At 39.7% G+C, this 23949-nt stretch overlaps 1 protein-coding gene and 1 long non-coding RNA gene across 7 annotated transcripts in view; one reads left to right on the forward strand and one right to left on the reverse strand.

Moving 5' to 3' along the window:
- Nucleotides 1–31: 31 nt before the first annotated feature.
- LOC103102720 (uncharacterized) lies at nt 32–23327 on the forward strand. Of its 2 annotated transcripts, none has more exons than XR_008912586.1 (3): nt 32–109; nt 22389–22445; nt 23046–23327. It is a non-coding gene; the product is annotated as an uncharacterized LOC103102720 (long non-coding RNA). The 2 variants fall into 2 exon arrangements; XR_008912587.1 differs by lacking the exon at nt 32–109 and adding an exon at nt 16728–16794.
- Nucleotides 1254–23949, reverse strand: part of PUS7 (pseudouridine synthase 7) — a 41606-nt gene continuing 18910 nt past the window's right edge. For 4 of the 5 annotated variants that reach the window (XM_007504086.3, XM_007504084.3, XM_056800881.1 and 1 more), the window contains 9 exons: nt 21897–22025; nt 21312–21437; nt 17259–17320; nt 16056–16216; nt 14288–14414; nt 13237–13338; nt 10302–10431; nt 9158–9249; nt 1254–1514 (listed from right to left, as the gene is read on the reverse strand). In XM_007504086.3, the coding sequence (XP_007504148.2) occupies nt 1378–1514; nt 9158–9249; nt 10302–10431; nt 13237–13338; nt 14288–14414; nt 16056–16216; nt 17259–17320; nt 21312–21437; nt 21897–22025 (1066 nt within the window). In that variant the 3' untranslated portion in view covers nt 1254–1377. The remainder of the gene's footprint in view (nt 1515–9157; nt 9250–10301; nt 10432–13236; nt 13339–14287; nt 14415–16055; nt 16217–17258; nt 17321–21311; nt 21438–21896; nt 22026–23949) is intronic. The other variant, XM_056800882.1, reaches the window with a different exon arrangement.

The following is a 23949-nucleotide window of genomic DNA, read 5'->3' on the forward strand; positions in this document are numbered from 1 at the left end:
AGTCATTCATTGTGACTTAAGTACTAGTGAACTTATAATTCTGTGTAACGGCTCTTGAATTACAGGTGAAGGGGGACTTCAGATTCATTCTTTATGTATCCCACCGCTGGTAGGTCCCTTATTTCTTAGTCCAAATAATTCTTTACTGCTTCTGGTACTTAGATATTGTTTTCAACTTCTATGGATGATTAAAAATCTTTGCTGTCTCTTTAAGGAAACAGTAAGTCCCTAAAATCTCTACTTTAATCCAAAGCCATTTTTCTTATTGAAAGCAATTATAACTGCCATTTTTTGCCTTTTTGTCCTAACCAGACCAGTAATTTCATCTATGCGTGGAACTATAGGAACTGTTCTGAAAATCACAGCCTCCAAGTTGTGAGAGCCCTGAGAGGTTTTGTAGCTCCCTATGGGCGATGCCGCCAGGATGTATCAATGGGGCCTGAAACCAGGTCTTTAATCAGTCAACCAATAGTCTAGAATTAAAGGGGAACAAGAAAGGTTTCCTGTAGAAGATGGGGTTTTCGCTGAGACTTGAAGGAAGCAGGAGGAGGGGATGAAGCAGGGTGTTGACACTTTCCCCCCTCCTTGGAGAGGGCCTCAGTGGAGGTTCCAGGCATGGGGGACAACCAGTACAAATACCCAGAGCCAAGAGATGGAGTGTCTTGTTTGAGGAACAGCAAGGAGGCCAGTGCCCTGGATCTCAGAGATTGGGGGGATGGGAGAGGATGTGGGTGGGTGTAGGGAGACTAGAAAGATGGGGACAGCACCTGGTTGTAAAGAGCTCTGAAAGAAAGAGAATTCTTCCTGACTCCGAGGCCAACATTTCACTCACTATTCTTCACACAGCAGTGATTTGTCCCCAAGCCCGTAATACTTCTCCCTTCTTCATTCTTGGCTTCTTTCAAGATTCAGGAAGCCACCCTAGTCCCCCCAGCCTTCCTTTTCCTCTGCATGCATTTTTTAGGTTCCTAATCATCTATATTGTCTCCCTCATCATCCCTTAAAGGCCTTTTCATTTCTGCCTCTTTGTATTCCCAGTGCTTAGGCACATTGCCTAGCACTTAGGAAACACTTAATAAATGTTTGTGGATTTATTCATTATTCCCTCTTTCACCTGTGTGTGTGTGTGTGTGAAGACACACAAACAAAACAAACCAACCAATTTTTTGTTTTTAACTTTAGTTAGGATCTCCAAAATTTGTACATTTGTACAAACACTGCAAATGATTGATTTAAGCTAATAAAAACTTGGAAAAAATACAAATAGTCTTTTACTACAAATTATCAAAACCCACCTAGGGTTTGTACTAAGAGGACAATGAATGGTGAAACAGTGTGCTGACCCGTCCCCCCATATTTGGTTCTTCAGAGAGAGCATCAGCGGAGCCAAGTTGTATTCAGCTGTGTCTGGTTCTTGATACTTGTATCCATTTTTAGTACTTCTCGGATGGCCATTGTTGCATATGTTGAAGGAGGGAGTGAAAAATCCATCTTCAGGGCCCTGTATTTGCCTTCTGTTACCCAAGAAAGAAGAGGAGACGAGTCAGGAAAATAAAGGCAGCTGCAAATGAGCTAGAGGGTCATATAATCTCTACACACAGACAAAAAAGGTGATAATTTCCTACTCTTTCAACCATCAGAATACCTTATTGTCCTTCTGTAGGAGAGACAAGCACGGACAAGAGATCTGTAAATGTATACTCTTAGTGAGTAGCTCTGGTAATTCTACCTCTGAACTTTCTTGGCACCTTCTAGTGCCACAAGAACAAGAAATAAGTAGAAAACCAAAGAGGGTAGGTATGATCTTGTGGTCAAATTACAAGGTTTGTCTTTTAATCGCATAATGAAAAACAAAAAACTTCAAAAGGGAGGTTTGAGGAGAGTCAATTTTTGGTGTCAAGAAATGGAAATCCAATTCTGAAAACTGTGTTCCTGGCCTCCCACCAATACTTGCTCTCGGGGGTAGATACAATTCTACCTCTTATGTCACTTATTTATCCAATACTACTCAATTCCTTTCTCACTGGGTTTTGTTAGTTCCAAACAACTGTGTACTGGTCCATCTCACAGATGTAAGCTGCCTTGATATATGAAGTAGTGAACGAAAGGCCTTGAGAGAATAGGAACCTGTTGACTGGATTTATACAATGCTTTACAGAATCTAGAGAATGAGTTTATGTTTATGTTCACGAGTTTATGAGTTAAATCAGAAATTTGGTCCATAAATAAACTATGGTAAGTTTGTTCTTTGTTTTGCTATGAGGGCCTTTTATGAGCTAATGGTCAAGATGGAGATGGAACTTCCCAGTAATATTCACGCCCACATCAATTGCTTATTATTCCACATACTTGGCACTCGTTGCTATTTTTTGCTTTGTGTTTCTAAACCACCAGAACAGAATCCCCTATCTTCAGGGATGACTTCATCTAGATAAGTGTGCACCTGGGCCCAAATGACTCCATCATGGAAAAAATAGTTTTGCATTTTTTTGTTTAGTATCTGAAGCAAGCAAGCATTCCAATCTTAGGCAAATCCAATCCTAAAAACAGTGCTTCTACCATTAAATTGATCAAAGGTTCTAAAAGGCAAATCTAGGAATGGTGCTTTGGGGAAGCAATACAACTGGCTGGCACACTTCAGAGAAACGATTTCATCTCATGTAAAGGGGGGGGGGGAGTCTGGGAAAGCCATCTTCAGAATTGTTACATTCACAGACACCTCAAGAAATTGCACTCAGCTCAGACCTCAAAATTTGCAATATCTCCATTTCTAGTCCTCCTGAGGTCTCATTCAGCTATAAATAATATCCTTCAAGAAATCTCATTTTTATATATAGTTTAAGTTTTGTACATGAGTTCAGTGTCCTCTTCTGTAACTTGTATGTAGCTAGACTTTGGAATCTCTCATTTGGAGGGGGATTTGCCATTTAGTTCAGGAAAAAAATATTGCAAATGTAGAAAAATATCATTAATTCAATTCTGTGCTTCAGTTAGTAGGTAGAAAATCTAAGAAGAGAAGCTATCATATAGGTTAATAAAAGCAGTGGACATCTTGATAATTTCACATATTTTGATATGAGAAAGTTTTGGGGATGTACAAACTTGGCATGGTTGAAGAAGAAGGGAACCATGACACTGAGAGACAGCTCAAGAGCATAGAAACAGCAAGGGGACTTGGGGCTGAAAAGACCAACATTCAAGGGCTGACTCTCCTAATGGATGACTAATGTCAAGTGAATTAACTTCTCTGAGCATCCATAAAATGGGGGAAATAACGCTATCTCATTAGGATCGCTGGTAGGAAAAGTGCTTTGTAAATGTTAAAGTTTTATATAAACAGAAGTTCTAATGGAGACATTCTGTATCCAGCAAAGCCAGATTGTAGGCAGTGAAGGTGTAAAGTAGGAACCTAAAATTAAAAACCTTAAGCCACCAACATAGAAAGCTAAAAAAGGAATGCTGGAAAGAGGGAGAGAACTTTAGCAAACTTCCTTGATTTAGAGTTCCAAGGGATCTCAGAAAGACATTCTGCATTTGGACTGAATCCAAGAAGATGAAATTCAATGGAGATAAATGTCAAGTCTTATTCTTTGGTTCAAACAAATAACTTCAAAGCTTGGGGGGAGAATGGATAGACAGCAGCTGGTGATAGAGTACCCCCCAAAATGTGATTTTAGACCACATGAAGTGAAGAACAGCTTCTGAGAGGGGAGAGTTCTCCTGCACCTTGCCTTGGACAGGTCACATCTGGAGATTCCTGTGATACAGTTCAAGAACGATGATAAACTGCACAATACCCAGAGGAGGTTGATGAGGATGAGGATGATGAAGGGCGAATTTAATCTATGTCATGAGGACTGGGACTAAGGAAGAAGGAAGGACGCTTACCCTGGAGAAGACATGCTAGCTGCCCAGGGGCATGGAGCACACTGGATAATTCTCTTTGCATATGTGAAGGGCTATATCACGTGTTAGAGAGATCAGACTTATTTTGTTTGGCCCGAGAGAACAAAATTAGAAGCAATGGGTGGAATGTACAAAGAAACCAGTTTTGGCTTGATGTGAGGGGAAAATTTCTTAATGTAAAGGAAGGAAAAGAGACCTATATAGAATCCTGCTGCTTGGTGAGCAGCTGGCTTGGTGGGGGCAGGCTGAGGAGGAGTGGAGAGTGAACAAGAGGATTCTGGGAAAAAGAACTGAGAGCTGAGAGAATTCTGAGTAATTGTTCACTTCCAGCTTTGGAAGGAAACTGAAAGGAGCTTTTTCCTGAGGGTCAGAGGATATCTGAAACCACAGGAGGGAGAAAGAACCCGATTTCCTACTTGCTGAGGACCTGTCTCCAGCCAAAAATCCTTCACAACGCCCCTTGACTTGACTGCAGCCATCCAAGACTGAAAGGGAGTTCAGCTGGACTCTGGCCAGAGTCAATCTGCCCTCTCCCTTTGGGTCTCCTCCTTTTTTGCCTTTCCTTGGATAGATTATAGAGATATTAGTTTAAGTGAGTGTAGTGTAGAGATATAAGAAAGTAGGTGTTGGGAAAAGGCTTGAAGCACAAAGCCTCTGGTCAAGGGCCTTTGAATACCAACTACTGTAGAATATAGTTATTAGGGCATTCCTATCCCTCCATCCTGCTGCCTTGATCCTCCAACCCTTTTATTCCCCACCTCTTCAAATAAATTTCAGTTTATGTCAGTTTTGAGATTGGTCGAGGTTTTCATGAGAAGACAGAGGTTGGGTGAATCGTGAACAAGACCAGAATCTTGTTTCATCTGTGAAAGGCACGTCGCCATGCTACAGGGAAGGGTTTGGCAATGAAACCCTCACCCCAGAAAGGACTGTCTGGGATACACCATCTTTCCCAGCAGTTGAGCCCACATTCAAGACTCAAAGATATAGTTAGAGGAGTATCCTTGCAAGAGAGGAAGACAGATTCCTCCTGCCTCTCTAAGTAATCCAAAGCTCTAAGATCAGCCAGCCTTGAGGAAGGAGAGACACTGCCATCTTTCCTCGCATCCCTTTCCTCCACATCTCCCTTCAACCTCTCACTGGAGAAACACATCCATCCAGTGGGTCACCCCTTTCCATTAGTAAGAGAGGAGAATCCCCCTCCTTTTTCCTCTTTTACACTAATGAGGAGACATTGTTCAATTGTACAAACTGTCCAACACAGCCTATTCGGCTAGGGGGAGACAGTCCCCTCCATTGTTACCCTCACCCTGGTTTAACCTGGTTTTACACAGGCTTTGCTTCTCAGAGTCGTGGGTGAGAGCTGGGGGCAGACGTCCAGACAACAAAGGGCCTGGGAAGCCCTCAGTACCAGAGGCACTAGTCTTCCCCGAACATCTTGAATGCCCTTAAACATAGCCCTCATATTGCTAGGGCAAAGGATAAGGAAAACGTTGCATCTCTTTTTGCACAATTCCAAACTGCTCTCTAAAATGTCTGGATCCTTCTCTCAATCACTGGCCATACCTTCACCATGAACAATAAGCTGTTGGCACCCACACCCCGGGATTAGTCCCAGAGGGGGAGTCAGAACATTTCTGGTTCCCCACCGGCAACCTTCAAACTTTCTTTTTGCCATCATCATTCAACAGTGTCTTCTCTAAAGTTCACAATAATAAAGTTTTCCATCCGAATGAGCCCTCCGATCATTCTTTCTCAGAGGCCGGACCAGATACCACTGTGCTCTTCTTACCCCCATACCATGTGAATTCAATATCTGTGCTAAGTGCCCTACATTCCATAAGCTCTTGGTTCCTCAGTCTCCTAAGCAGCACCTCCAGCTTTACTCCACAGCAAGCAGATGAGGGCGGTCACGTAGTGCACTTCACTGCTCCCTACAAGGGCTCCATGCTTCTCTAAGGAAGACATTCTTGTGCTTGGTCCTCACTTCCAACCATTTCTCTCTCGCTTTGCCTCGCTCACCCACCCTGTTCTTTGCCCTCACTGAGAGCTTCAGTCCCAAGTCCTCCCCTTAGTTCTTTCTCAAACATGACCCCTGCTCTGACTTCCCTTCCCTCATTCTCTGATCTTGAACCCATAGTTAGCGGATTCACCTCTACACTCTTCTAAACGCAAACCTTTCTCCCTCGTCCCGTCTCCAGAGCTCAGCCCTGGATGACTTCCACTGTCTGCCTCCTCTGCTCCCACTCAGGATGCGAACAGAGCCAGAGGAATAAATTCATGTTATTTGACTTGAAATGGGGCCTCACTACAGTAAGACGATTCTTCCCTAATTAATTCCCTATGAAAACCTTTCCCAAACCTTTTCTTTATCCCTCAAGTCTCCCATATTTCCTCCTCCTTTCCTCTCGCCTTACTGAAAAGTCTGAGGCCATTCCACATGCGCTCTCCCTTCTTCCATTTTTTTAGTCTCAAAGCTCCTTCTTTACAGCCGCTCCCACTCTTGTCTGCTCTCCCAGTCTGAGGTGGGCCTTCCTGCCAAGGCCAATTCCTTTGTCCTTGACCTCATCTCCTTCCATTTTTCTCCACAGCACTGTAACCGCAATTGTCCCCCCACTTTGAATCTTCAGATTTTTCTTATCTACAGCCTCCAACCATGCTCATGTTCCCCATCTTTAAAACTTTCAGGGGGCCCTATAATTCCCCCAGCCACTGTCCTCTATCTTTCCTCCCTTTCCCGGCCAGACTGCATCCTCTCACTCACTCCGTAACCCTTTGCAGTCTGGCTTCCAAGCTCACTGCTCCCTTGAAACGGCTCTCTCTGCGGCCAGCGTGCCCCCTTAATGACCAAATCTCTCTCCAGCGCTGTGTGTAACCCTTCAATGACTAAATCTGGCACTCTTCTGGGCCTCTGGGCGGCACTGGGGGCTCAGGCCACTCTCTCTTCTGGCCTGTCCTGGCTCTGCTCCCCCCTTCTCTCTTGGGCTCCTCACCACTCCAGATCACCCCGCTCAGCGTGGGAGCGCCTCAGGGCTCTGGCCTCGGCTCCCTGTTCGCCCCATGGCCTCCTCCAGCTCTACCAGCCCGAGTGGCCTCTCCTGCCCATAATGGCCGGATTTCCCTTGCTCCTCAGCACAAGGCCAGCCTTGTCTCTGCTCCTCACTCACCCACTGTCCCTGTGCGCCTGGGGCATTCCCTTCTCACCACAGGCTCTCAGAAGCCCTGGCTTCCTGCTGCCCTTTGCAGGGGCCCCTTCCCAGGACCCCCAGGGCCTTCGGCTCTATTTTTTACCTTCCATCACTAGGTAGAGACAGCTGGGAGGAGAAGTGGACAGAGCCATGGACCTAGAAGGAGGAAGCCCCGAGTTCAAATGTGACCTCAAACACTTAGGAGCTGTGTGGCACTGGGCAAGCCACTTAACCTATCAAATGAGATAAAAATCATAAAGCATATTAAGACCAGTACCTGGGCCGGAGTAAACACTACATAAGTGTTAGCTAGTATTAGTATTATCTTGCATATACTGATTTATGTACATGTTGTCTCACTGATTAAAATGTAAACTCCTTGAGGACAGGCCCTCTGGGGCCTGGGTCCAGAGTAAAAGCTTAATAAATACTCCCTAACTGCCTGAATTAACATGCCTATTTCTTTCCAGTATTGTTTTTTCCATCAATCATTATTTTTTCCAATTTGACTGGAATAAAGGGATATCTTCATTGTTTATTTTTTTAAGCCTTTACCTTCTGTCTTAGAATTAGTACAGTGTATTGGTTCCAAGGCAGGAGAGTGTGGTAAGGGCTAGGGCAGTTGAGGTTAAGTGACTTGCCCAGGCTCACGCAGTTAAGACATACCTGAAACCAGATTTGAACACAGGACCGCCCATCTCTAAGCCTGGCTCTCTATCCACTGAGTCACCTCGCTGCCCCTACTTTGTATTTCTTACCTGTGAAATTCAATAGCTTTCCTTAGTCCTCATTCTCCTTGACTCCTCTACACCTTCTAAAGGCCAAACCCTCCTTTCTTCCCAGGCTTTCTGAGCTATAGTCTCTCCTAGTTGCCTTCTGAACCTTTCTGCCTCTTCCTTCTCCGTCTCCTCTGGTGAGTCATCATCCATCTCCCATCCCGCTGAGTGTGGACGTCCCCCAGACTGCTCTGAACCGTCTCCTCTGGTGACGGCAGAGCTCCCAGGGGTGCCATCCCCGACACCATGCAGAAGGCTCCCCTCCCCCAGTCTACGCCGCAGCCGGCATATCTCCCATCTCGAGTCCCACGTCCCAATGCCCAGAGGACTGAGTCCCAGCCTTAGGGCCAGGAAGGGCCCGCAGAGGCCTTCCTTTTATAAATGGTTAGTGCGGCAGAAGTGAGGCCACTTGCCCGAGGTCCCTCCCGCGCCACCTCGATGCCCCAAGCTGTGTACTCGCACCATCCTTTTCCTTCTTTTCTGCCACTCTCACTGGACAAAGAAGGGTCTAGCTAGAACCGGGCTGCCTTCTCTTGTTCATGTGCTGCCGACAACTCACTCCTAGATACGGATAAACCCAAAGGCTTCAAAACCCCAAGATCGCCTCTGCACCAGGAAGACGCAGAAGAGCAGGCTTTTGGTGAGGACGTGACTTTCTACTTGGAAGAATTCCAGACAAAATAAAGGAATCTTAATTTGGGGGGAGCGTAGGGAGTGGCAGAGGGGGGAGTAGAGGAGAGAGAAAGATTCTTCCCTGAACACCCTCCAACGAGAAGCCGGTCCGGCCCTGTATTTTCCCTTCTCTTCTGCCCTGTCCCCACTGGGTTTGGGGCATCATTCAGAAGAGTCCTCTTCCTCCTTCTCCACTATTTTCCCTCCCTTTAAAAATACACACACAAAGGAATTCCTTTGAATGCAAAGCCTCATAAGGCATAAGAAGCCCTTCATTAGATCTTCAGAGTAAGAGGTGGCTGAATCTCAAATCGGAGACGCCCAGGCCCTTCCTGCTGCCTCAGCTGTCGCTCCGTTCTGCTCCTCTCGGGCTGATTTTTAAGTCAAGGAACACCGCCTCCAGCCCTCTCCCACTCCAGGTCAGCCTCAACGAACCTACTTGGGAGACCTGGCAGGACTGGATGAGTTGTGCTTTCAGCAGAGCTAATGCTCTCCTCTGACCACTAACTAATTTCTATTCATATACGATGCCCACCTCATAAGTTATGGCAACAATCAGATAGCAATTATTATCAGAAATGCTCATGATTTAAAGGTAGCGGTAACCCTGCTTACCAGTGGCAAACACAGGTGGTGGTTTTCCTTCTAAGTTGTCCAAATCTGTGTTGAAAAGTGGAATTCTAGGATCATCATATGAAACAACCTCCCTTAAAAAATGTATACACAAAGGAGTTAATTTGAATGCAAAGTCTCATATGGCATAAGAAGCACTTCACACTTAAATCTTCAAAGTAACCAGGTAGCTGACTTTCAAATTCGACATAAAATGGAAGATTGTCAATAAAAAAATTGGGGTAGGTTCCAAATAATCTCCATTGAATAACTGGCTGCATTAAAATATTTTACAATGGATTAAAATACAAGAATTGTTTCCTGCCTCTCCATCTCCTCTCACCCATCTATCAAAGTCTATGTTATGAGATAAAACCAAGTTACTGCAGCTATAGCTTGTTACCTAATTACCTATATGCAGCTGCTTAATATTAAGTTCATTTTTAAACAGCTGATTAAAGCTAAGATAAAACTAGGCAATTAAAACTTTTTCTACTGGGAGAAAAGCCTTACTTATGAATATTCTTATTGAAATAGCAGAGGAAGGAGGCAATAGACAATGGCTTGACCTAGACTTTAGAAATTTTCTATAGGCAATATGGAGAATAGAAGAAAAATAGCCACTGGAAAAAAGTATGTAGCCCTACTTTGTTCCATTTAGTCAACTCCGTATTTCTAATGACCTGGAATTAGAAATTCAAGGTTTCAATATGCCAAATTACTAGAAATAAAGCTTTTGACAAAGACAGGAATTCAAGTATTTTAAAATGAGTTAAAATTTTAAACTTCTTGCCTCTCTGACCCCTCCACTCATCAGGTACCTGACATGAAAACTACCAGATGAATTCTTAGAGGTGTTTCAGACAATTTAGAATTAAGAAGATTCTTTTTTTTGGTTATCAATTGCTACATCAAATCCAGGTTTCTTGCAAAAGGAATAGACTATACACATCTCTTATACATATTTTAATAATGTTATTTCACTATCACCTAAGTTTTCTTTGCACTTATCTGGTATTCCAGATGAGTTTATTTATTTCTAAGTTTACTGAGAAACATTTGATCACAAAAATATTTTAAAATTTTCTAAATATTGTCAACAGTTTGGGCAAAATTTGATCTCATTTCATTCCAAAGTATTACTCACCAGCTGACATTCTGAGGTCGAATAATGATCTTACGGTAGGCCCCTGATAAGGAATAATCTCGGATTTTATGTCTCATGTTATCGATATTTAGACAGTCTGCAGTTAGCATTTCCTTGTAAGCTTCACTAACTAAAGTAAAACAGAAAAGAATTCACAGGAATGTAGAGAAACCTGTTAAAAGCAGTATGTGAGGCACTAAAAATAAATTAATTGGACCCCCTCTCTTTGGACAAAATCCTTCTCCCTATTCTGTAAACATGAACACATTCTTATCACTGCATAAAAATGCATCTTCAAACTACCTGAATGAGAACATCTGGATTTATATTACCTCAAAGAACTGATTATTGATTTATATTCTAAGAGCTGACTGTCAATCAACTTTTTTGGAAATTAGAACTCATTTTCTTATCCACATGCAGGTGAACTAGATCCCTGGACCAATATATAGTGTGTCAGAGCTGGAGCTTGAACCTAGTCATTGCTGGCTTTTCACACCAACCCTCTATGCAGCATACAACCAGGTTGTATGTATTTGGGCCCAGTGAGACCCCACACTGGGGGTGTGATCCTAGTGGTGCCCCTAGCTAACTCCCTTAGGACATCCTGGCAGAACAGGCTCCATTTCCTTCAAACTAAAAAGCCCAGTCGTGCTATTAAAGAGCTGATATTAGGAGCCAGTAAATGAGCAAGGAGGAAGCTGGGCCCCACCTACTCCCCTGCTCTCTGTCTACTGGGGGGTGCATTAGCTAAGACTCCATGGAGGAGAGAGGGAGGGGCTGTCAAATGACCTCTTTTACTTTCCTTTAAACTCGTATACCTTGTGGCCAGGGAGGGGCAAGCTTTTCTGCATGACCAGAAGAATGAGGACGGCTTTCTCAGTATCCTTTGTAAGCACCACTGAGCTTGTGACTGTTATTTTCAATCATTTAAATGGCCTTTATAAAAATGGCAGTCTGCACAGAGATTCTTGAGGATACCATAACGGCAGAATCAAAAGCAAACAATGCCCTCTGGAATAGAGTGAATAGTCATGTTTTCTTTGCCATCTATCACTATTCAAGGTGTCCCAGAAGTTCTGGTACAATTTCCATCTTTCATAACACTAAGACTTCTGGAAAACCTTGTATATGTTAGTAGAGCCCCCTAGTGGTTATACTGCCAGGCACACATTGCTGTTTTAGGGAACAGTTATTTAAAATTTTGTTTCAATGCCTTCCTCTCTCTCTCTCTGTCTCTCTCTCTCTCTGTCTCTCTCTCCTTCTCCTTCTCCCTCTCTCTCTCTCTCTGTCTCTCTCTCTCTGTCTCTCTCTCCCTCTCCTTCTCCCTCTGTCTCTCTCTTTCTCCCTCTCCCTCTCTCTGTTTCCGTCTCCGTCTCCCTCTCCTTCTCCCTCTCTCTCTCTCTCTCTCCTCGCCCCCCCCCCCCTTTTGGAGTCTCCCTCTCCCTCTCATGTTAATGTAGATATAGAAGGGACATGGAAATTCAAGATATGGAGCACCAAGCTGGAGGTATTAAGGGCTGAAACTCAACATATCTCAACATTGCCCTTACAGATCAAACCCTATTTTCAAGGGCTCCAAAAGCTTCTAAGTCACCTAAGTTTAATTATATAGCAAGCTTGCAGGATCGAGACTTAAAGTAGATCAGCAGCTCTGGGTTAGTGGTTTTTGAATCCCTTGGGGTTTCTCAATAATGGTTCAAGAGATCCATACGAAAAATTCTTTCTTCAGTCATGTCCAACTCTTTGCCACCCCATTTAGGGTTTTCTTAGCAAAGATAATAGTTTGCCATTCCCTCCTCCAGCTCATTTTATGGATAAGGAAACGGAGGCAAATAGGCCAAGAGTCATACAACACAGCTAGGAAGTGTCTGAGGTTACACTGGAACTCAGATCTTCCCAATTGCAGGCACACGCTCTACCCACTGTGCAACTCTAACTGCCCCCCCAAAGTTATTAATGGCAACTCAAGCAATAAATCATTACAGAATATTGTGAATAACATATTTAATGATTGGGGGGCAGTTCACAACATTTTTTTTTGGATGAAAGGGGTTCATGGTACAAAAACCACAGGGAACATGCTGCCTCTCAGAAGTCACATTCAAATTTCTACATTAATTCTTCTCAATTTGCTTTGTTTATCCTACGTATAGCTGATTTGTATATATTTGTTTGTATGTTATCTCTGCAATTAAGACTGTAAGCTCCTTGAGGGCAAGGTCTATCTTTTGCCTCTTTTGTATCCTTAGCGCTTAGTATAGTACCTGACACATAGTAGACATTTAATAAATGTTTAGTGAATGAATGAATCCTTGAGAGAAATAGATTTGGGGAGCACTTTATTTCTAAATGAAAGCTTATTTTATTACCTTTGTTCACTTTTCAATAGAGGCCATTGGCTATCTTATGATAATTCTCTCTATCCTTAAAAGAAATTTACTTATAACATATTAAAGAAAATCACATGAAAACTGTTTGTTTAGACCTCCATTAGTACTTTTAAAAAAATATATTTTTCCTCTTCTTAATCTACCTCGATTAGCTATAATGATTAGAAAAACTACATTAGCTGGTTTCTGATGAACTTTATTTAACTAACAGAAAAGTGAATCTGTAACATAAAGGCTACACAGAGGCTTTACATAAATGCCAAATGCTTAATAAATACTTTATCCATTTAGTCATTCATTCCAACAAATATTTAATGGCTTATAAACTAAGCTATTTTACAGCATCTTGAGTTCAGAAAAGATTCCTAATCTGGGTCCCAAAAGCAGCATATTAAAGTTAAAAAACTAAAGGAAGTGAATTTCTTTTGCCCTTCCCCCTTAGCTTCTGCTTCAGATACTGCAGCAAGTAGCTATGAGCTAAGAAAGTCTAATTATCTCTAAATGTTTTCTTCGTTTTTTAAAAAGAAAACAAAAAAGCTTACTTTTATGTTTAGGGTAGATGACATCAAAACCAGGTAAAGGCATCACCACATCGTGGATGGAATAGGAATTAACATCTGCTTCTTCAATGTGTGTGGCTGTAGCTACAAATTGACAAATATGCAAACATTTAATCAAATGAGAAATAATTCTTGTCTCAGGCTTCTGAAATTAGCAATTTTATGGGTTCGTTTGGGGGAAAAGGGTATTTTTAAAAAAAGACGACTGTAGTTTTTTCTTTTTTGAAAAGAACCCATCTGGAGACTGGCTAATGATTTTAAGACATCATAAAAGCTTCAGAAGGGAATGTTTTTGTGAACTATTTGTTGTATGGCAGTTTTAAATGACTGATTTTTTAAAATTAGTAATATAAAAATAGAATTAAGTTGACCAAAAATCTGTCACAGAATTCTGAGGACATTAAAACAAAGTTTGATACCCTCTCCCCCAAACCAGGGCCCTGTATGTAAAGTTACATCAAATGAATGTATGGGGGCAGAGAGGAAGAGAAAAGAAAAGTTAGTTTATCTTTAGAAAAAAAATACAAAGACCCACTTCCACAATCTAAAACAATTTTACATAAGAATAATTTATTTCATAGAGCATGGCTTAAAATTTGGCTTGACTAACTACATGGGGATGAAATTTCTCTCTTCATGGAAAGAGGCTGTGCAATGTTGTGCAGATAGATGAGAGACATCTGCTGTCTGAGATGAACAATATGAAGAAAATGCTCTGGCCTGAGTTATTCAAGAAGCTAAATCTAGAACTCTGCTATGAGCAAAAGTCATTATTAGTTGGATAACTAGGGGTATATCTAGAAGTGTCCAAAGAGCAGAAAAGATCTTTCCATGAACTTGCATACTATAAAATGGTTTGTAGCTCATTAGATTGTAGTTACTAAATACTGTACACATGTGTCCTCAACCCAGTTACCAGATTTAACTTGAAGTTATTTAGTGGTGATCTAGTAGCTGTATATTCCAAAGCTAAGAGCAAAAGACAGGCTACAAAAAAAAAAAAAGACTGAGGCTGACAACTTTATCTTTTTACCTCCTTTAAGGACAAGATCCCCTGGAACAGGTTTCAGTCCATATTCTTCAATTCTCTTGCTCACCATGTTATTCCATACATAACTCTGATAACTATGAATATACATCAAACGATTATTTCTTGGTATCTGAAAAGAAGAAGAAATCACATATGGGAAACATTTCATTCTCTTTTTTCCTCTACATGAATTTTTAAAAATTATATTTTTTTCTAATTATAAAATGTTTAGCATTCATTAAAAAAAATCTTGAATTTCAAATTTTCTCCCTTTCTCCTTTTCCCCTTTATTGAGAAGATAAGCAAATTTATATAGATCTTATATATGTAATTATGTAAAATATTTTTCCATATTAGTCCTTTTGTGGACGAAAACTAGAAAAAAATGAAGGTGAACAGCATACTTTGGACTGGATGCAGACTCCAATAGTTCTTGGAAAGCATCTTTCAAATCATCTCAAGGATTCTTAAACTTTCTTTATGTCATAGACCCTTTGACTCTGACAGACTGATGAAGTTTAGAGAGCCCTTATCAGAAAAATGTATTTGAATGCATAAGATAAAATTAATAAGATTACAAAGTAAACAATTATTCTGAAATAGGGTTATGAAAATATTTAAAAAAAAAACAAGTTCATGGAGCTCAGATAAAGAACCTTTGACCGTTTGTTATTCCTTATTCTACTAAATTCTTACCTTTCAGGCTGCAAAAAAATCCCCAAATCCCTAATTCTCACTATATCCTAAAGAAGTCTATAAACAATTAACATTAACCTTCTTTCTATAGATGAAGATGCAGCAAAGCTGAAATTGTACAATAGTCATTTTCATCAGCTAATGACAGTATAGATGAATTGTTTGTAGTGTACAATCAAATGTACCAAATGCTCCAGTAATTTTAAGATAAAAATCCTATCCCTTCAAAGGACTTGTAAATGTACGGCAAACCTGAGAGGGCTTTCACCTCCATATTCTAAGGTGTTCCTAAGTAAGAAACCTTGTGGTCTAATTAATAATAAGTCCAAAGAGGCAACCAAGTGGTTTTCTGTTTGCCATGCCAGGAAAAAAGAACCATCACTCAAATAAGTTTCCTCTGGATTAGAAAGCTAAATGTCAAGTGAAATTTATCTCAAAAAAGACATCACGATTTTAGCAGGTGCTTAAATACAAAGTAGGAAAGGGGCCAAATATGCCTCCAGTTTAATTTATGACAAATGTAAATTTGTTTAGTTTCAGACATGTCTTTTTAATCTTCCAAGAGTCCCTCCCCTTTATTGGTTTTAATAAAGGAAACCCAAATATTAGTGACTTGTTCTTTTAATGAGAGGTCTGGATTTTGCAACTTTCTATTTTCTAAACCACCAAGAAAGTTTATCTAATTGCAAAAGTCACATGAAATTAATTAGATATGAAATTTCTATTAGTATAGACTGCTTTTCCATACTCTTAAGTTTCCTGAAGCCAAATGATATTACTTTTAGCCCATCTACATATTTCCTAGCATGCTATATTGCTCATAGTAGACATTCTTAAAAATATTTACAGAATTGAATTACTACTTTCTCCCATTAAAAACTATTTTGCCCATTCGTTTATATATGTTTGCCTAAACTTATGTTTAATAAGTCATATAAATTCACCTCTAGAGTGAATTTTTTGTTTACCACTTGCCCTTAAAAAAACCAAAAAGCCAAAAACCTCTGAAGGTCAGCACCTAAAAGATGTGTTACACCCCTTAAAATCATGGCCTGACTTCACAAATCACACTCACTATGCCAAATGCAGACACAATATTCTTCAGTCCATATTTTGAAAGTCCTCGAAGCAGCTGCCCTTCCACACACCTTTTGACAGGTAGTTTTTTGAGGGCAGCATCAGGATCTTTGGTCTTTGCCCACTCTTCTCTGCATTTGACCAAGTACCCCTTTTCTGCTGCAAAAACAAGTTGGCAGTAAACAATTTAATCAATACAAATTCTTCTAAATCTCAGAAATAAAAATACTCTTTACAAAACACCTACTTGGAAACTTTTCAACCAAAATAGAGTCCTGTGGACACATACCCATTTTATAGGATGAGTGAAAAGAGTGCTTATACATTTTAAAAAATGTCTGAGCATACCATAGTGCCGAGAGCTAGAACAAACTAGTATTCATGTCATAGATGAATACACAGAGATGTCTGCTTTTTCATATAAATAAACAATTCAAAATACAACAAACCAAAAGAGAATTATAGGTAAAACTATCAAATTTTGTTACATATCTTTTTTCTTTTGTATATTAATATGTATAGTATATATATTAAATATAAAAATATGTATATTAAATATAAAATGTATATTAAAATGTTTTTATTGTTGTTTAATCAATTCAGTCATGCCTGACTCTTCATGAAGTTTTCTTGGCAAAAATACTGGCTTGGTTTGCCATTTCCTTCTGTAGCTCATTTGACAGATGAAGACAGTGAGGCAAACAGGATGAAGTGACTTGTCCAAGGTCCCATAACTAGTAAGTTTCAAAGGCCAAAACTGAATTCAGGAAAATAAGTCTCCCTGCCTCCGAGGCCCTGCTGCCCATTGAACTCATAGATAGGACAAGTATTCTTTTAATGAACTAAGCCAATCCATTCTAGGATCTGGTACCCAAAGCTCGAAGGGGCCTTGGGGCCTGTTTAGTACGCTTCTTCATTACAAAAAAGGGAAGCTAGGGTGCAGAGAGGTTCAAGTTTGACCGAGGGGATACAGACAACAAGTGGCACAGCCAGGATTTTATCTCAGGCAAGTCCTATCATTCCAAGTTCAGTGCTCTTCGACTGTCTTTCGATAAGTACTGGATTACTAGCAAAAATGTTAGCGCTGTCAAAGTAATTAGAAATGAAAATCCTTTTTATGAGGTCTAGTTACATAAATGGATATGTAGTAAAGTTGTTGTTTTAATATAAGAAACAAAAGCTCACTTCTAAAATGTCTTACCTCCAGGACGAGGTTTTAATATTAAATCCACGACTTCATCCCAGCAATTTTGTAAGATGGCTCTGAAATTGAGCAGATCATTTACTTTACTACATTTTATATTATATTGAGTTTTTTTGGCATTCAGATTATGTTTTGTTTCCTTTGTTACATATAATATAGTATGATAAAGAATAAACATGTAACGATGAATTCTTTTTTTTTTTTAAATAAAACCCTTACCTTCCGTCTTGGAGTCAATAATGTGTATTGGTTCCAAGGTAGAAGAGTGGTAAGGGCTAGGCAATGGGGGTCAAGTGACTTGCCCAGGGTCACACAGATGGGAAGTGTCTGAGGCCAGATTTGAACCTAGGACCTCCCATCTCTAGGCCTGGCTCTCAATCCACTGAGCTACCCAGCTGCTCCTAATGATGAATTCTAACAAAAAATACAAAAAGATTATAAATAGTTCTAGATGTTTAGCTTTCCAGTTGGTTTAGCACTAATTAGCACATCATAGATTTAAAATGTTAAAGCATATTTATAGTATGCATCTCAATTATTTGGCTGGCATCAGCAGTTGAATAAAATGTTCTGGATAAATGATACAACTCAGGGCTGATCGCAAGACATAATCTTAAACTTATTTTGTTTAATCAATAAATTCCTGGTGATGTATCGAGGATTTCTTGCCATTTACTTCATTCTGATTCAAGAGGTCTACAGAATATGCAATGTAACATAACTCCTTCCTGGGAAATTAGTCACTAAATTAAAGGCTGAAAACAGCTTTCTGACAAATTTTCTTTTCTTTAAAAAAAACCCACCACCTCCACTATTCTTTATTACTGTGTTCTGACATTTTAAACACATGTTTCAAACATTCTTTTTCTGTAATCCCTACATCTTCTTCAGTCTGTTTCAATTCATTCTTTAATTATGTTGACTAAACTTCATGGAAAGGATGACTACTTTCTGCTTGTCTGAGCAAGCCCATTAGCGACCCTTTACACACTCCCTCCACGTCTTTAGGAAACTGCCACTAAAGACCTTTAAAGATAGAGTTTGTGCTTTCACAACCAAAGGAAAAAAAACTTGATTCTGTATCTTTAACTGATCAAGTTCTTGGGACTGGATTTGAGGGGATTTGGACTCAAATCCTGGTTCTGCTACTAATTAGCTAATTTCAAAGTGAAAAAGCTACCCTTACACCCATTTATGCCACTACTAGGATTATAGCCCTGAAAAAGTAAAAAGAAAAGTTTGCTACAAGTGCAAAAAATATTTATAGCAGTGATTTTTGTAAAGATAAAAAACTGGAAACAAAATTGGGAAATAGCTAAACAAATTATGCTGTGCAATGTAATGGGATACAGATGTGTTATAAAAAATTATGAAAATAATTTTTTCAGAGAAGAAACTTTGGAAGATCTGTTTGAAAGATCAGAGCATTAAGTAAGCAGAACTAGGAGAACAAATTATACCATAATAATAGCATTATAAAAATGAACAACTGTAAAAATCTTAAGACCTCTGATTAATGCAATGACCTATAATGATTTCATGTTTACCACCTCTTGACAGAAGTGATATACTAACTGCAGACTGAGACACACATTTTTTAATATGGCCAATGTGGGAATGTTTTGCCTGAATATACATATTTATTATAAAGGTTTTGTTTATTTTCTTCCCTCTTTTCCAGGGGTGGGATGGGTATATGAAGATGAGAAGGGAAAAAAAAACTTAATAATTTTAGGTCCCTTCCAGTTCTAAAATTCTGATTTTAAATAAGTATCCCATGTACTGCATTATTCTAATTTTTTTACTCATGAAGGATCATGAATCAAAATATCAAAAGGAATCTCAATCCTAGTATTGCTAAACTCTTTAGTTGTTGAAAATTATTTTTAAAATGTCAAAGGATATGATGAATAGGCAGTTTGCAGGAAAAAAACACAAAGCTACCAACAGTTGTATAAAAAATGCTCTAGGGGGTACCTGGGTGACTTAGTGGATTGAGAGCCAGGCCTAGAGACAGGAGGTCCTGGGTTCAAATCCGATCTGATTAGCCCTTAACTGCTCTTCTGCCTTAGCACCAATACACAGTATTAATTCTAATGTGGAAAGTAAGGATTTAAAAAATGTACTAAATCACTGCTGATTAGAAAAATGCAAATTAAAATAACTCTTAAGGTGATACCTCAGAGTTGATTTGATTTGCATCTCTCTGATTTTAAGAGATGCAAATCAAAACAACTCTGAGGTATCACCTCACACCAAGCAGACTGGCTAACATGACAGCAAAGGAAAGTAATGAATGCTGGAGGGGATGTGGCAAAGTAGGGACATTAATGCATTGCTGGTGGAGCTGTGAACTGATCCAGCCATTCTGGAGGGCAATTTGGAACTATGCCCAAAGGGTGATAAAAGACTGTCTGCCCTTTGATCCAGCCATAGCACTGCTGGGTCTGTACTCCAAAGAGATAATAAGGAAAAAGACTTGTACAAGAATATTCATAGCTGCGCTCTCTGTGGTGGCCAAAAATTGGAAAACGAGGGGATGCCCATCAATTGGGGAATGGCTAAACAAATTATGGTATATGTTGGTGATGGAATACTATTGTGCTAAAAGGAATAATAAAGTGGAGAAGTTCCATGGAGACTGGAACAACCTCCAGGAAGTGATGCAGAGCGAGAGGAGCAGAACCAGGGGAACATTGTACACAGAGTCTGATACTCTGTGGTATAATCGAACGTAGTGGACTTCTCCATTAGTGGCAATGCAGTGATCCTGAACAACCCGGAGGGATCTACGAGAAGGAACATTAGCCATATCCAGAGGGAACACTGTGGGAGTAAAAACACCAAAGAAAAACACCTGCTTGAATACATGGATCGAAGGGATATGGCTGGGGATGTAGACTCTAAATGAACATCCTAGTGCAAACATCAACAACATGAAAAAAGTTTTTGACCAAGAACACGTGTAAAACCCAGTGAAATTGCAAGTCAGTTACAGGAATGGGTACCAAAAAATTGGAAATCAGCTGGAGAATGACTGAACAAGTGGTATATGATTGTGATGGAATAATATTCTACTATAAGAATTGATGAGGGACATAGTTTAAAAAAAATGAAAAGACTTTTATATGAACTGATGCAAAGTGAAATGAGCAAAATCAGGAGAGTATTATACACAGTAATAGATATATTATAATAATGATCAACTGGGAAAGACTTAGCTACTCTGATCAATACAGTGATTCAGGGGGCAGCTGGGTAGCTCAGTAGATTGAGAGCCAGGCCTAGAGACAGGAGGTCCTAGTTCAAATCTGGTCTCAGACACTTCTCAGCTGTATGACCCTGGGCAAGTCACTTAACCCCCATTGCCTAGCCCTTACTGCTCTTCTGTCTTGGAACCAATACACAGTATTGATTCTAGGACAGAAGGTAAGAGTTTTATTAATAAAAAAAAATACAGTGATTCATTACAATTCCAAAGGGCTCATGATAAAATATGTTATCTACCTCCAGATAAGGAATTGATGGACTTTGAGTGCAGGATGAATCATATTATTTTTTGTTTCATTTTTCTCTCTTTTTTTGGACAACATGGCTAACATGGACATTTGTTTTGCATGACTTTGCACATATATTTAAAAATTAATTGGTTGCAGTTTAAAAAATTTTCCTAAATAGCTAAAAATAAATTTTATTAATTTTTTATTTTAAAAAATACATGTATTCCATATAACACTTTTAAGGAAGAAAAGGTCTGTTAATATCCTGAAGTATTTTGAAATCAATTTTCATAAGAGCTCATAGGCTACAGAGGCAAAAACTTTTGACAAATGAGAATCACATTCAAGATCTGACTCAGAGAGAACAAACAGTTAAGTGATGTGCACCAGGTGACATGGGTAAACAAGAAATAGATCCATAAAACAAAATCAGAAGATTCTCCCACTTCCTCTTTTTACTATTTTCCAGAAGGACATTAAAACAGATTTTACAACAAGGTCCTTTTAAGATAAACAAAGGGAAACAAATTAAAATGAATTAAACACAGACCTTCCAACCTGATATGTGGGGACGGCAGTAGTTCCAAACCGCTGCATCCCATAGTAGTTAATGAATCCAATTTCCTTGAGAGAGTTCATTGCTTGTTGTACTTGGTGGTCAGTTCCTGTTATATTCCTGTAAGTACATGAATCACCCAAAGAAGTTTTATTCCATGAACAGCTGCAAGATCAGGTCACCGCAAAATGGTCCTGACTTGACCTCTATTCCTCCAATTTCTTTCTTGTCTTACTTTCTAACTTTTTATTCTAACTCTTCTTTCTATGTAAGAAAGAAGATTATGTATTATGTAAATTCAATATTCAAGATATATTGAATACTTTTCTAGGTATTGTAAGATAAATTAAAATTCCTATTGAAATGCTCTATTTAATTTTTAGAGAGAAGGGCATAACAATTTTTAAAAATAGCATTAACTTTTCAAGTTATTTCCCTCCTTAGCATTCCTTTTTTCTCCCTGGAATCAATTATACATATTAACCTAAACATACGTCATTTTTCTCTATCATTCATTTAACACACTGACCAGGTAGACATGAGTGAAGATTGATCTCTTCCTCCTGGTGAGTTTTTTACCTGAGGACAACGGTGAAGTGATTTCCTTGGAGTTCTCCCAATTTCAGAGGGTTTTTCTGGTAGCTGAAGTTTCCCAGCTTGAAGTTCATCAAACACTTGTTTAAATGGGCAAGTCTTTGTGCAGTTATTCTAAAAAGAGAAAGGCAAAGAGGTCTTTGTCTTGTTGGGAAATTCTAGCACTTAGGCAGATCCTGGGAAGTGAAGACTAACTGGGATGATGATGGCCACTAATAAAGGAAGAGCAACATCCAAGGGAAGAGAGGATAGTTTTTTATTCTGGATATAAATATCCTTGAAAACTCAACAAAGCTGGAAGTCTAGAAGATTTAACTTGTGTACTTTGTACTAAAAACTTCAGACTTCACCTATTGCTGAGGAAGAAGTAGGCTGATGGATCATTTAGAAAAATATTTTGGATTGTTTTAAGGAATAATCTGTCATGGTTAATATGTGAAAAAAAAAAGATTCATTTATTCCTTTTTTTTTTTAAAGAATATGTTTTCATGACCAACCTGTGATAAAGCATGACATCCACTGCCTGACAGACAGGTGAGACTCTTGGGGGGGGGGGGATTGCTTGTGAGGAATTTTGAAGGAGTGCAGGGAGAGAGACAAGACAGAGATGCCCCCCCACCCCCCGCAAAAGAAAAGAAATGGAAGGTCAATGTTGCACTTAAAAAATAAGAGCAAAATTCTTACCTTTCATCTTAGAATCAATACTATATATTAGTGCTAAAGTAAAAGAATGTTAAGGGCTAGGCAATGGGGGTTAAATGACTTGCCCAGGGTCACATAGCTAGGAAGTATCTGAGGCCAGATTTCAATGCAGTGTTTAAAAAAAAAAATCACACCAAAGAATAGGAGGTTCAAAAGGGATCAAGCCAAACAGTTCTGAAACAAGAAAATTGAATCTATTCTGTTCTTTAGTCTAGTTGTGTGCGAGATTGGTGGATTCATGTACGATACTATTTCTGTTCATGTATGTGGAAATGGTTGTTTGTTGATGACTGCCAAGTTCAGAATTATAAGAAAAATTAGAAGGAAAGTCAGTAAAGTAAAACAACCACGAAGAGATGCTTCATGATTTGCCAACGTCCATCCTATCCAAGTCAGTATTTTTAAGCTGTGGTTTCTGTTTATTCCACACAGTTCACCCCAGCAAGGCGCAGCAATGTCCCAGCTCTGCCTAAGGGCACAGATCTCAGAAGACTTCTGCGAGGATGTTGTTTTCTCTATTCTGCCCCCAAAGCCCTAGTGTGGAAGCAGGCCAGCTCAAAAAGGCAGAGGGAAAATGCCAGGCGGTTCATGCAAGAATGTGAACCCTGCTCAGAAGAGCCTCATCTCAACATTTCACACCCAAAAAGCAGCCAATTTTTCCTAAGAATTTCCTGAGATGTATCACAATATCAAACCCTAGGAAAAATATCAAAATCAAGATTTTTGTTCTTCTTTTTAATTATAAGAGCATAGGATTAGGCAAATTGCTAAAAAATGATATCAATAGCAGTTTGACATTTATATGGTAAAACTTCCCTTTCTTTGCTCACGGGTTCCCCACAACTTTCTTCTGCCAATACTGATTTTTTAAAGTCACAAGTATGGAGTAGGTCAGAATCTTTCTCTAAGGAGCTTAGGATGTATGGTTTTGACCGTGAAGGTTCGTACAAAGAAAGTAAAATCAGAACTACTAATCCAATAAGGACACTAAATAAATAAATAAGTTGCCAGAAAGTGGAGCAATGGACTGTGGACAGGTTTTAGACAATAAGACAAGCTAAAATCATCCAGCTCTGCCTCAGAATCTAAGCAACAAGCTCCATAGAGGGAAGTGAACCCATTGTGCTGACGGAAGAATGAGCAAGTCTGCTTCTACCACCAGCACTCTTCAGTCCAGGCAGGGCAGCAGCATTTAGTAAAGGTGGTTTATGGGCAAGGCACTGTCGGAGGCAGGGGGCACCCTGCCCCCAAGAAGCATCCAGAAGCCTACAGGAGACTCGCATATAAAAAAGGGAATGATCCACAGGATCATGTGAGGAAAGGAAATGTTGACAGC

The sequence above is a fragment of the Monodelphis domestica genome, chromosome 5 (genome assembly GCF_027887165.1).
Source record: "Monodelphis domestica isolate mMonDom1 chromosome 5, mMonDom1.pri, whole genome shotgun sequence".
NCBI lineage: Eukaryota > Metazoa > Chordata > Mammalia > Didelphimorphia > Didelphidae > Monodelphis > Monodelphis domestica.